Genomic DNA, 14,595 nt, shown 5'->3' with positions numbered 1-14,595 from the left:
GCTGATGCGTGGCCTGGTGAAGAAATCAGAAGCTGCTTTACTTGAAATACCAGCTGCTGTGAAGGATGGGAGGCAGCAAGAGAGAGGTATATAGTCCAGACCTGACGATTCGCGGCACATCAGCTCACAGGCTGTCTGCCCACCTCTGCTGCCTCCAGGCTCACAGGTAAGTGCTCCCAGCAGCTCTGCTTTTGACTACGTGAATCCTTTCTGAAAATAATAACACTGATGTGTGTTACATCATTTATCTAATTTGTTTTGTCTGATTGTATTTTATTCTTTAGCCAGGACAAAAGTAAAACAATTTTTCATTTCCTTTAATCTTTAGGTAATTTATTTATTTCCAAAAACCAAATGCTCCCTTAGGAGGAAGTGTGATTGGGAGGGTAGGATGTCCAGTACCCACAGACCCCTCAAGAAAAAGGCATAGAGGTGCCTCATGAGAGATGGTGGGATGTTACACATCAATCTTTGTCTTTGATCTGTTATAATGCATTTTCTACCCAGTCTTATACAGCCAGTAAGGAAGAAAATATAAAGATATTCTATTAGTTTTCACAAAAGTTTTCTTTTCCTATATATATATATATTTTTTGCCACACCACACGGCATGTGGGATCTTAGTTCCTTGACCAGGGATTGAACCTGCGCCATCCTGCATGGGAAGTGCAGAGTCTTAACCACAGTGCCAGGGGAGTCCCCACAAAAGTTTTCTTTTTAAATACTATTTCGATAGTCTTCTAATTATGAAGTATATACATGTACATTGAAAAAAGCTTTAAAAGTAAAAGGAAGGAAGCTATAGTTTTCAGAATCCCACAACCCACATATAAGGCATATTTTATGAAAATTTTATTACAGACTAACCTCCCTTTCAGTAAACTCATTATAAAATAAATTTGATGCTTCTCCAGGAGTTCCAGACTACATCAAGCCACCATGAGTTCACTCGGGGAAGGAATCACCCACTTTGCAGTCGACCTGTTCCAACAGATCAGACAATCAAAGAAGGAAAATATCTTCTATTCCCCTTTGAGTATCATGTCCGCCTTTGCCATGACTTCCTTGGGGGCCCGAGGACACACCGCATCAGAAATCCAGAAGGTAGGTCGCCGCTTCCTTTACACTTACCAGTTGGTCCTGGTTCTCTGTTGGCTTCTGTGCAGATGGTCACAGACCTGGCTGTCCCCAGGAGTGGCACAGGAAGCTGCAAACCTCCCTAGGACTGGGCGGGCACAGAGCTGTGGGAGCATATGCTCTCCCCCAGCTCTCCGCCCCATCTCTTCCCTGTGCCTAGACTTCCTTTGGGAGCTGGGATGAACCCTACAACTGCCCAGTGACCACAGGTGAGGCTTTAAATGGTAGAGTTCAGGTAGAAGTGGTGCATTGACTAAAATCCATGGGAGACATCTTTACATGTTTCCTCAGCAATGAATGAAAAATGAATCAGGATTCTTTGAACTGGCTGATGATCAACCAGCTTTGTGTTTTTCACACGCAGGTTGTGTTTTTCAAGGAGCCAATGCTTGCACGGAACATTTCTTTGTTCTTTCTTTCTTTTTGGGTTTTTTTTTTTTTTATTTGGCATTTTGTTTTGATTCTGTCTTTCCTTCCTTCTTTCTTTCTTCCTTCCTTCCTTCTTTTCTTTCTTTTCTATTTACCCTGGGGTACATAGATCTCTAAAGTCTCCTTGTCTCACTCCCCATCTCCTCCAGGTCCTGCACATGAATGAAATCGCAGAGAACGCAGAAGGAGGAGGAGCTACAAAAGATCCCGTGAGTCACAGAGCATTGGATCTAGAAGGACATCACATATCCAAGAGGGTCGGAGTTTAAACTGGGACTTTCAGATAAACAGGGAAAAGCCAGTTTTTAGGGGACATCTTAAGCAAAATAGATTGGACAGAGTTGTTTCTCATATCATCTTATGTACTTATTTATTTTATATATTTGTTTTCTTGAAAGAAGAGTAGCATGTTCTTAAGAGCAGGGGTTCTGAAACCCAAAGGAGCTTCAAACTGAAGAATGGTTTTTTTTTGCCATGCCACGCAGCTGGCAGGATCTCACTTCCCCATCCAGGGCTTGAACACAGGCCATGGGAATGAAAGCCTGGAATCCTAACCACTAGGCCACCAGGGAACTCAGGAGCTTCAAATTGTGCTCTTCTGTTCAGGAATGGAGAACATGGCAAAATACAGCTGCTCTGAGCCACAATTTGACTTCATACAAATTAACTAGGAGCAATAAAAAGTCTGCTACAAGACATGCAACTACATGTAAAACAGGACAAGAGTGCCTGGATGACAGAAACCCCCATAAACGTTATGTATTATTATTATTATAGAATAATAATAACTATAGTAATCACAATATGTTGCTAAAATTATATAATTTTAATTAACCCCTAAATTAGATTAAGAGCAATAAGCATATGATCAACTATATTTTGGAAAATGATGGAGTGAGAATTATGGTTGGTAGCCTAAACAGTCCAAAACTCTTAGTTAGCAAGTGGAAGGTTCTGGTTGAGATAAGCATGAGTTGAAAAATTGGCTCTGTCTCCTTGGAGAAGTTTCTTAGTTCTCTGAACTCTCTTGTTTTCGTGTCAATTGAACTAAAGACTTAGAGATGCTGATGTGCAGCTGTTGGCAGAGACACACTGCTCCTACTTCAGAGTGACTGGCATAGCGAACAGCCAAAGAGCACAGTCAAGGGGTCTTAGAAAGTAATCCATCCAAGGAGTAAAACAGGGCTTCATGTCATAACATAGGGCAATATACAAATTTCATGTTCTCATACAGTTGATGACTGTTAGAGATGCACTATGGCTCTGGCTCTCAAGGAGTTTAAGTTTTAGCTGGTCCCTAAACATTTGAGACAATTAAAACACAATCCAATAGTGGAATGGTGCTGCATCTCTAGTTCAAAAGAGAAAAGACTGGAGTGTGTTAGAGCAGGAAGGAAGAATTACCTGGAAGATTGAATGCAAGGATTATGAAGGGTATTTCTGGTAAAATACACCATATATGGGGAGATAGCAACAAATGTCATCCCTGGGGATACCAAACTCTGGGAACAGAGCTCACAGACCTATGGGGGTGTAGTATTTACATACAATGAGAGTCCAATGAGCTCACTTTCTGGTGTTTGAAGGTTGAAAGGCCAGGAAATATTCATCATCAATTTCAAAACCTTCTGACTGAGTTTAAGAAACCCACTGATGCCTATGAGCTGAACGTAGCCAACAGGCTCTATGCAGAAAAGACTGTTCTGTTTCTTCAGGTAAGTTTCGTGGCCTGTCACACCTTTGGTCTGCATCCTGGGTCCACTGATCCCATCTCCTAATGGGGGAGGGGGAGGCAGAGGAGCCTGGCTGACCCACATGGGGAGCATTTGCCCTGGGGGCATTCAGCTCCTGCCCCGCGACGCCCCCCACTAGAGTGTCCCAGAGCCTGACAACCCACCGGGGAAGCACCGCGACAACCCCCACTAGAGTGTCCCAGAGCCTGACAACCCACCGGGGAAGCACCGCGATGCCCCCCACTAGAGTGTCCCAGAGCCTGACAACCCACCGGGGAAGTGGGCGTAAGGATTGTTTCAGGTACTCTGTTTGGTCATTACTGAACACAGTTTAATCTGGGCATACCTGCATAGTTACTGATAAATTACTCTTAACCCCTCCTTTCTTCCTGCCCATGTCACAGGCGTACGTGGATAATGTTGAGAAATTTTACCTAGCCGGTGTGGAGCCTGCTGATTTTGTCAGTGCTGCAGAAGAAAGTCGGAAGACGATTAATTCCTGGGTGGAAAGCCAGACTAATAGTAGGTTATGAGAGGGTCACTCCTTCAAAATCACTGTAGATTCCCCACTGTGTGTGAACGCTGGGCCGGACACTGCATGGGGTGCCAGGAGCCGGGGTGAGATGACATTGCAGAGGATGGAGGCGGGCACTGCAGAGGGTGGAATGGTCCACGTCAGTGTGGAGAGAAACAAGGGGAGCCCGGGAGGGATCCCAGGACCAGCTACCTGGAAACTCAGCTGAGTCTGTGGATGACAGTATCTCTATGGATCCCAACTCCCTGCTCACACTTCAGGTTGGTTCGCATTTTTTCTTTAAATTAGAGGCTTATCGTCTGCATTATGATCCCTAAGAGATAATATTAAAAGGGTTCCCTTATCCTTTGTTAACTGGGAGACGAGCCACTCTCCTGCCAACCACCCTTCTTGCCACCTGCAGCAGGAGCTGCCTGACCACTTCCCCATCCCCGCATCCTGCAGGGATGGCCACAGTCGTCCTCCCCAACCACGGAAGGCGGCTGGATGATGTCTCCGTTCTATGAATAATATCCTACCTCCCGTCCTAAATACAGGCCAAACCTACAGCAACTCAACGTGGCAAATGAAGACAAAGACACCCCGGGACGTGGTGTCTGAGTCCATGTTTTCGATTCTAGCGTTCATGTCATTTGTCCTAAAGAACATTCAGGCCCATTCCCTCTGAGTAGTGAGTTCAAGTTTGAAAAAATAGAAAGCAAAGAAGAAAGTGAAGAAGAAAAGAAGAATAGAAGGAAGGATGGAGGTAACAGGAGAGGGTGGGGGTTATTGAGGGGACAGAGAGAGTGGTAGGGAGAGAGGGAGAAAACTGACCAGTGGAAAGATCAGCTGAAATCAGTCCATCAGAATTCAGTGTGAGATGACTGATGTCACCCCAGAGACCAAACACGTTCCCAGTCAAAAGAAGGGGTGTCTGCATGAGGGCGACTCCATCAGGCTGGCGCCATGAGGAAAGCTTCACCTTGTGAACAATCGGGCACAGAGTCCCTAATGTGGTGATTTGTGTGAATATTTAATCATGACTTGTAACTTTCAAAGCATCTTCCAGACAAACCACTTGTGCCTTTCATGACAAACCTGATTTTCTTTCTTTGCAGAAAAAATCAAGAATCTCCTTCCCAGCGGATCTGTTGATACATCTACCGCTCTGGTTCTGCTAAACGCAGTCTATTTCAAAGGGAAGTGGCACAAGGAATTTAAGAAAGAAGATACTGGGGAGGGACAATTTTGGCTGAACAAGGTATTGTCTATAAATTATGTATATAACATAACATGCTACACATTCAGTGTGAAATTTAAATATCTAGTGATTAATATATAGCTGCTGTGGGTAGAAGATAGAATTTGTCAAGGCTTATTTTCTTGTCTTTTTTTTTTTTAACTTTATTTAGTTGGGATTCCTTGAAGAAACTCTTGTCTCTAATTCGCAGATTTCCGAGATCACCTCTTAGAAGGAGGATGTATTTGGTATTGCACTAACATTACCTTCCTGTTTGACTTACGCTCACCTCGCATGTTTTGCCACATGGCTTTATTGCAGGACACAAGCAGACCTGTGCAGGTGATGAAACAAACCAACCTTTTCAATTGCACGTCACCAGAGGACATGCAAGTCAAGATCCTGGAAATACCGTACAAAGGCCAAGAGCTAAGCATGTTTCTGCTGCTGCCCAATGACGTGGATGGCCTGCAGCAGGTAAAAGCTGGCACCTCCAATGCTGTCTACTATTGCTTAAATTCCTAGTGAGACACTGCTCTATGGGCTGCTCACAGACCGGTGCTAGTGGCTGGCAGAGCTCAAGCACACAACAAAACAATAAAACCGATACCTGAGGTGTCACGGTATGATACGAAGAGTGTGTCTGTACATCACAGGTCTCATTAATATTCTGATGAAACTATGGAACGTCAGTTCACAAAAAATATATACCTGGATACACACAGAACTATTTTGCAACCATATGAACCTCTGATATATTCCAGTCCACTCATTTGAATACAAGGAGATTAACACTCATACATAGGTGACACATAGAAATATTTGCAAGTTCACTCACAAGTAAAATAAGGAAATTAAAAAAACAAAGCGGTTACATATTGCCCACTAATTCACAGTGCTTTTGTAGACGGTGGACAAATAGCTTTATCTTGATGCCCACTTTTTAATTTTGAAGTATTTGGTCCCTAAGTGCTCAGAATGGACCAAAGGCTCATTCAGAGCCTCATTGCTAAGATTTCAAAAAAGGGGGGGATTAGAGAATTTTCCTGTTAGCATTGTTATAATAAAGTTAATATGTAAAAATATCAATAACAATATCTGGCATAAAAGGCCATAAGCCGTTACTATAATAGTCGATGATGATGTGGAAGCGGCAGTAAACTCGCCACACTCAAAATACATATCTCGTAACACTGGAAACTGGAAATCCTTAGGGAAAGCAATATGGCAAGAAATGTGAAGAGCCATCAGAATATTTCTGCTTCAGCTCTAAATTCCCCATTATCAATGACATTGGGAATCTCAGTCCTAGGATTTTATCCTATAACAACAAGTCTAAACAAGGGAAAAGCTTTTGGACAGAAGTGGCTCAAAATAATGAAAAATTTTAAATGAGGAAAAATACATGTTTGTATTACCTTGGGTTAGGTTAGGGACTGACATGCAGTGAATGCTTAAAAGGTATTAGGTAAAGATATATATACTGAATATCAATTTAATGGTAGTATTATGTAACAATGTAAACTTGATTAGAGAAACATATATCTATACAGGAAAAGTTTACAAATAAATGAAGCAAGAAAAAGGAATAAAAGTAGGCTATACGTTGTAAATGCACTATGTAAACATTTATGGACGAAAGAACATTGACAAGAGGTTATTTGAAAGTGAAGCACGAAATAGAGAACGAGCCTAAGAAGTGGATAGCTCATCTTCTACAAATAATTTTATTTAACCATTCTGTTTCATATATGTGTGCATATATATATATCCATTTGTATAGATATTTATACATATGCATATATTATTAATGTGTACATATATACATAAAAATAGCAAAGCCATGAAAATATAAGAACATTTATTTGATTATATAATATATATTCAGGACTCTGTTATTTTTACCTCCTCAGATAAAACCCTATCAACTGACTCTCCTGTATTTACGTTTTTACTGTTAAAGGATTTCCACGTTTCAATCCAATGTTAAGGGGGGCTCCGTGCCCACTGACAATCTTGCCAATTGTTCCCTTTTTCATTGTTATAGCTTGAAGATCAGCTCACTGCTGAGAAGTTAATAGAGTGGACGAGCCCACAGAATATGAACCAGCGTGAAATAGAGTTACACCTACCTCAGTTCAAAGTGGAGGAGACCTATGACCTCAAGCCCATGCTGAGAGCCCTGGGGATGGTGGATGCCTTCACTGAGGGGAAAGCCGACTTCTCAGGCATGAGCAAGGTACGAGAGCTGAAGTTGTCGGAAGCCTTCCACAAGTCCTTCGTGGAGGTGAATGAGGAGGGTACAGAGGCTACAGCTGTGACTGGAGTAGAAGCAGTTATAGAATCAGCAGTATTTCCAGAGAGTTTCCACTGTGACCACCCTTTCCTGTTCCTCATCAAGCACAACAAGACCAACAGCCTCCTCTTCTATGGCAGAGTCTCTTCCCCTGAGATGTGATTAGCCAGCAGCTACACTCGGGGCACATTCACAGAGCTGTTCCTGAGCCTTGATTGCTGGAAGTAACAGGTTGTCTTTGATTCATTTTCCTTTCCAAACTCATAATCATCACTAAGCATGTGTTGGTTGAAATACCATGTCTGTCTGTCTCTCTTTTTCTACAAACCCATGTAAACCTACTGTATCTCCCCATGGTAACTCCCATGTGGACAAAATGTTCAAGATATAATAAAAGGATATTTCAACACTCTATCTTCACCTGAATTTGAAATAACATAGCTGCTGTTTCGAACATCGTATCTACTATTCAAACCTACTCACCTAGACACCCACATTTATTTGAATTTAAGTGATCTGTGGAACGCTTACATGCCAAAAAGTTTTCCTCTTATAAAACACACCATCAATAATACAGTACTTATTCATACTACTTGTTGCTTTTCCTTTTTTGCTTTCTTTCTTTTCAGCAAAGTGCAAGTGGCCTGCCACACATAAGAGAGATAATTCGGAAATATAATAATTTATACAAAGAAAAACTCAAAACAAGTGTAGAGCATGATGAGGCTGAAGAGGTAGACTGGTACCAGAGCATGAAAGGCTTTGAGTCCATGTTAGGAACTTTGTATTTTATCTCTAAAGAAATGAAAAGACATTGTAGGTTTGTAACGAAAGTGGGGCCCGACTGCTCACTGCTCAAAATCCAATAAAGAGGTCAGGTTGGTGGAAAGGAAAGTTTGCTTTAATTTGGATGCTGGCAACCAGGGGGGGAGGGCAGACCCCTGTCCAAAGGCCGACTCCCGCCCTGACAATCAGGGGGCAAGAGCTTTTATACCCAGAGGGAGGGGGCTCCATGCAGAAACAGCTCTGGTGACAGGCAGCTTTGACGGTCACCGTGAAACTGGTCATGAGGTGGTATGACCTGTGTCATCTTGATTGTTTTAAGTACAGTCAGTCTTCAGTTCCAGGGTTGGTTTTTTTCCCATTTCCTTGAGGTTCTCAGAATTGTGGCAGCTCATGTCATGGCTACAGTCCGGTCACCATGTAGTTAACTTCTTCCACCCGGTGTGGGTTTCAGTATCTATAATACAGCTCACAGGATACGGCTCAGAATATTATCTACAGCCCTTGAGAAGGAAATAAAAGTCCTTGACTTTGCTTAATGACTAAATTACTATCATTGGGTCTCCTTTGTTTTCCTTTGTTTCTGCATTTTCTCACTTCTCTAATTAAACTTATTCTTTGGCTAAAGTTATTTCCACAGACAAAAAGCAGGCTGAGGACGTGGGGGGAAGGACCATAGGGTCCTGCTTCATTTCAGGTTTTGTTTGTTTTCCAAAGGGGGATAGAGATCATATCTGCCACTTTAAAATATGTATCTGGTTATTATGATGTAAATGGGTGAGAGGAAAGAACAGCATGGATATAGTGAAATTACTAGTAAACCATTAGAATGTCAAGAGTGGAACTGAGATAAATATTTGCGGAGTAAAATTTGCCACTCCAAAATGTGTCCTTTTGGCGTGAGGATTAATTTAGGCTAATAATTTTTAAGAAACAGAGGACCCAGGAAGACCCAGGAAGTCTTTCTTTTTATCTCCCACTTAGCTGCCTAAAGAGTTTAGATTAAGGGCCTGTTCCCACAACAGAGCTATCACCAGAGATACCTGCAGAGAATATGGGCGAGAGGTGGTGGGGAAGCTCGGCAGGGCCTGGAGATCAGTCCCCTCTGTGCCCATAGTCTCCACCTGGCCCAGCAAACATGTTACCAAACATTTGCTTTTCCATCTCCATGTCAGCTGCATTTTTGAAGTCCCAAACCACTACACCCAACATCCTTTTTTGTCTTCTCTGAAGATGGTATTTAAGGTGAGGTTTGGGGCCATTTTGTCAAGTTTCTCAGTCTTCCTGGGTCTCCCCCGTGTACGGTGGAATAAAGTTTCTTCCTCCCTCACAGATAGTTACGTGTGATAATTGTTTAGGAACTAAAATTCATAGAATTTTGGTAACACATTATATATGGCAGAAATGAGAGATAGAACCCGAGACCTATGATGAAGTTTCTGGCCTAACCAACTGGTTGGATGGAAGAAGATTTCGTTTTGGAGAGAAGAGATGATCCTCGGCTTAAGTTTGCACGTTGTAAAATTCCTTTTGAGACATCCAGATTGAGTTGTCTAGTAAGCACTTGAATCCATGAGTCTTGAGCTCATCTGCAGGATACGATCTGGAGCTTGAAATTTGTTATGCTTGTTGGGGAAGGAAAATACTTTCCTCTACACTCTATGTTCTTCTGGCTGTTCTAAGAATTAAGTTGACAGAGACAGCTTAGCAGGAGAAAATCCAATATAATTACCTACATATGGGGACCCCATAGGGAAAATGAGACTCGAGGACAAATTAGTCAATTGAGGCTTATATGGCATCTGAGAGAAGGAAAAGCATGTAGGGGGCTGGGACTTCAAAGGGGAGGGAAAGATTTACAGGAAGATAGGGAAAAACAAATGCTTGGTAAACAAAAGTTTGCCATGCTATGCACAGACAATGGGACGCAGAGAAGGCTTTGATCAAAAGGGCCTTGCTAAAAGGGAACCCTCTTGCACTGTTGGTGGGAATGTAAATTGATACAGCCACTGTGGAGAACAGTATGGAGGTTCCTTAAAAAACTACAAATAGAACTACCATACGACCCAGCAATCCCACTACTGGGCATATACCCTGAGAAAACCATAATTCAGAAAGTGTCATGTACCACAATGTTCATTGCAGCTCTATTTACAATAGCCAGGACATGGAAACAACCTAAGTGTCCATCATCGGATGAATGGATAAAGAAGATGTGGCACATATATACAATGGAATATTACTCAGCCATAAAAAGAAACGAAATTGAGCTATTTGTAATGAGGTGGATAGACCTAGAGTCTGTCATACAGAGTGAAGTAAGTCAGAAAGAGAAAGACAAATACCGTATGCTAACACATATATATGGAATTTAAGAAAAAAAAATGTCATGAAGAACCTAGGGGTAAGACAGGAATAAAGACACAGACCTACTAGAGAATGGACTTGAGGATATGGGGAGGGGAAAGGGTAAACTGGGACGAAGTGAGAGAGTGGCATGGACATATATACACTACCAATTGTCAAACAGATAGCTAGTGGGAAGCAGCCGCACAGCACAGGGAGATCAGCTCGGTGCTTTGTGACCACCTAGAGGGGTGGGATAGGGAGGGTGGGAGGGCGGGGACATGGGGATATATGTATACATATAGCTGATTCACTTTGTTATACAGCAGAAACTAACCCACCATTGTAAAGCAATTATACTCCAATAAAGATGTAAAAAAAAGGGCCTTGTTTCCCTCACGTCCCACCCCTGTCTACCATACCTGACTCATATTCATTGTACTTGGCTCTGACTATAGCTCTCTTCCTGGGATTGGCCCCCTATCTAAATGCTTTTGGCAGTTAAGGGGGAGGATGTAAAAGCTCTTCCTGAGACTTTTGTTGCTTAAAAAAAACATAGTAAAATAATTTGTTCTCCCCTACATGCTCAACAGAAAATTTCCCAGTCCCAGGGGGACTTCCCTGGTGGTCCAGTGGTTAGGACTCCGTGCTTCCACTGCAGGGGGAATGGGTTTGATCCCTGGTCAGGGAAATAAGACCCTGCATGCCACACAGCCACAAATAAAAAATGAAAAAAAGAAAACAAAAGTTTACTATATTTATTCAGTAACCCTAAAATTCTGTTTTGTTTTTTTTTTAAACGGGTAGCTAAAGGCAGGAATGAGACCCTAGGGAGAGGGTGTAAAGTGATAAGAAAGGAGGGCCGAGAACTGACCTTGAAGTACATCAATACATAAAGGTCAGGTATGGACAATTTTTATTTTCTAAACATAGCTTTTCTTAGGGGACTGTACTCATTCCAAATGCTTCCCAGTCAGTACTTCATCCCAGCTGATTTCATAAACCATGAATTTTGGAGGATGTGAGCAAAGTTAAAATTTTCCTCAGCCAAACTTAGCAACCCAGGAACACAGCAGAGGAAGTAGATGTTTCACCATTAAGTGTGAGATGTGGTCAAGGGAATTGACAGACTGGCCAGAGAGTGGGTCACATGAGTAAGCGGTGCAGTGAACGGGTGGGAAGGGAAGGCAGGGCAGGGGGCCGTTGCCTTGATGAACAGGGAAGCATTGGGGCACTTAATGAGGTTGAAGCAAAGAAATGATGGGAATGAGTTTCTGAGAAATATGAGAGGATCAAAATTTGGCCCAGGACCTGGGATTTTTCCTGTACATTAAAATGGAAAATTGTAGGTAATAAGATCAGAGTGCCATCACATGTCTGAATTAATTTCTAATGATTCAATGAACTTGAAACTGGTATAGAGTTGTTTGGATTTCTTTGGAGGGGGGGCGTTTGAAGAATTGTTGGTTAGAATGCCTTTAGACCACACCTTTCAACTACTTGTAATTTTAGTTGGGTTTTCCAAAGGAACTTTATAAATGCAAGCAAGTAAGACAAAGGCTCATAGGCATTTGAATCATATCAGGTAGAGGGCATGGTAGACATCTATCTATGAGATCTGAAAAGCTTTGCCTATATTCTAGGCCAACTAGAAGGCAGAGAACCTACTGCCTTGCCTAGTGGCCACATGTAAGAGAAATTGAAGGGAAATTCAACACCTGTATCTTTATTTATTTTTTGCGGTACGCGGGCCTCTCACTGTTGTGGCCTCTCCCGTTGCGGAGCACAGGCTCCGGACGCGCAGGCTCAGCGGCCATGGCTCACGGGCCCAGCCGCTCCGCGGCATGTGGGATCCTCCCGGACCGGGGCACGAACCCGCGTCCCCTGCATCGGCAGGCGGACCCTCAACCACTGCGCCACCAGGGAAGCCCCTGTATCTTTATTTTTAAAGTAATAGATTATAATGCATTGAATTAAACAGAATACAGTGAGGCCGTACTGATACAAAATAAATAGATGACTAAATTAAAAGTTTTATACTGAATGGATGTTTACCTGCTATCAAAGCTCCTCCCCACAGGGTACCATTTCACATCTATTAAAGTAGAGAACTGGCCATATCAAATTTTGGAGAGAATGTGAAGCAACGAAAACTCTCATACACTGCTGGTGAGAATACAAGAAGGTGTAACCACTTCTGAAATCAGTTTGGTAATTTCTTATAAAAATTAAACGTTTACTCAACATATGATACAGCAGTGCCACTCCTTGATATCCACCCAAGAGAACTGAAAACAGATGTTTACAAAAGTACTTGTGTACAAATGTTCAAAGCAGCTTTATTAATAATGGCCCAAAACTGGAAAAAACTCAAATTGGCATCAGCAAGTAAATGGATAAACAACGAAATAGGACTCAGCCATAAAAAGGAAGAAAATACCGATTCTAGCAGAGCCACAGATGAAACTTCCCAACACTGTGCTGCGGGAGAGGAGCTGAACAGAGAGTCCCCGTTGTATAATTCTACACGCATTTCAGGAGTCCAACCTGACAGAGGGCTGATCAGTGCTTTCCCAGGGCTGGAATCAGGGAGGAAATTGATTGCAAAAGAGTCCAAGGGACATTTCTAGTCGAGATGAATGCTCTATAATCTGACTGAGTGGTGGCTACATGGGTGTTTACACTTGTGAAAAGTCACTGACGTGTACACTCCCAACGTGTCACTTTTGTTTTATATAAATTCTGCCACATGAAGTAGACAGGGAAGGAGGGAGAAGAAGAGAATTATACAAAACACACATGGTTATTGTTGCCTCTAGAAGTATTTGAGTGAAAAACAGCTCTTAATTAAATATGTTTTTAAGAACAACCCCCTTCTTACCAACTCAATTTATTTACATATATTTAACCACATTTAATTATATGCCAGTATTCCTATCATATAGATGAAGAAGCGGCAGTTAAATAAGTGCTCAGAGGTCCTGGGGCCTTCTGCTGACACCCAGATAGGGGCATAGAAAGACAGCTTGGACATATGTCAATTTTAGAACTGGTTATTCTGCCAACACCTCCTGTAGGGAGAGGCTTTGGGTGTGGCGATGAGATAAAAACTGCTTGGAGATGCAGAATGCGTCACAAATAATGGATCACATGTGAATATTTTCAAAACCCAAGGGATTTATCCATGTAGGCTTCACGAGCCAGAACTTTTGAACACCTTCCACGGGTTTAATGCGCACATTGCTGTCCTGGATCACTCACCTGCAAATACTGACTTGGAGATACAAATCAAGCAGAGAGAGGAACGCCTCTCTACCTGAAATTCACTGATGTCTTAGGACTGATCAACGGCAGCTCAGGTTCTAATACGGTTGCTATGATTTGGTTTCTAAGCAAAGTTAGAGGATGCTACTGTTGACGATGATGGTGGTGGTGGTGATGGTGGTCATGCTGATGTCAAAGACGAAGAAAAGAGCAGCAAATCTCAGTTGGAGGCATACCGTGTTCCAGATCCTTTAATAACCGCGGAGTCTGTTTATCCTCCAACAACTCAATACAATAGAAACTCTTCTAAAACCCATTTTTTAAAATGAAGAAACTGAAGGTTAGAGAGATGAACAAAACTACCCAAGGCCCCATAGCTCTTCCCAAAGTCCAGATTTTTATTCAGTTTGTCTGACCCTAAATTTGCCACATAAGAGGAGGATTTAGAAATGGACATGAACAAAATTTGTTTTTATTGCTAAAGTGGTTGACCTTAATTCCCTGGATTAATTATTTTCCACGTAATTAGATAGTGGATCATTTCATTAGAAGTACTCACCAAATATAATGTTAGAAGTGATATTAGAGATCATTTATACAATGATCTTCATTTAAGCAATAAAAAACCCCAAATTCCAAAGACATTAACTGCCTTGCCTGAGGTCACAGTTAGGTCAGGGCGGAGCTGGGATAGAAGCTCTAACTTCCTGACCCCGGGCCTGGTGTTCTTCATTTACTTTCTTTCCCTTCTCTATTTGATCAATTCAATTTTACACGTGATGTTGCCCACTGATCTGTTATCCTCCAAAAGCATTGAGTGCACAGGTTTGGGTGTATCCATCCCCCTATCCAC

At 42.2% G+C, this 14,595-nt stretch overlaps 1 protein-coding gene across 1 annotated transcript; it reads left to right on the top strand.

Annotated features, from left to right (window-relative positions):
- The first annotated feature begins 55 nt into the window (after positions 1–55).
- Positions 56–7,761, top strand: LOC111180145 (serpin B3). Its single transcript, XM_022584262.3, has 8 exons — positions 56–166; positions 915–1,104; positions 1,716–1,775; positions 3,153–3,281; positions 3,704–3,821; positions 4,932–5,074; positions 5,375–5,530; positions 7,101–7,761. The coding sequence occupies exons 1-8, from the start codon at positions 66–68 to the stop codon at positions 7,509–7,511; spliced, it is 1,308 nt and encodes a 435-aa protein (XP_022439970.2). The 5' UTR covers positions 56–65; the 3' UTR covers positions 7,512–7,761.
- The last annotated feature ends 6,834 nt before the right edge of the window (positions 7,762–14,595 follow it).

Source organism: Delphinapterus leucas, chromosome 14 (assembly GCF_059928025.1).
Source record: "Delphinapterus leucas isolate spDelLeu-1000000601 "Yukka" chromosome 14, BTC_Dleu_Yukka2, whole genome shotgun sequence".
Taxonomy (NCBI): domain Eukaryota; kingdom Metazoa; phylum Chordata; class Mammalia; order Artiodactyla; family Monodontidae; genus Delphinapterus; species Delphinapterus leucas.
The sequence above is the reverse complement of the archived record's forward strand: the minus strand, read 5'-3'. Positions and strand labels throughout refer to the sequence as shown.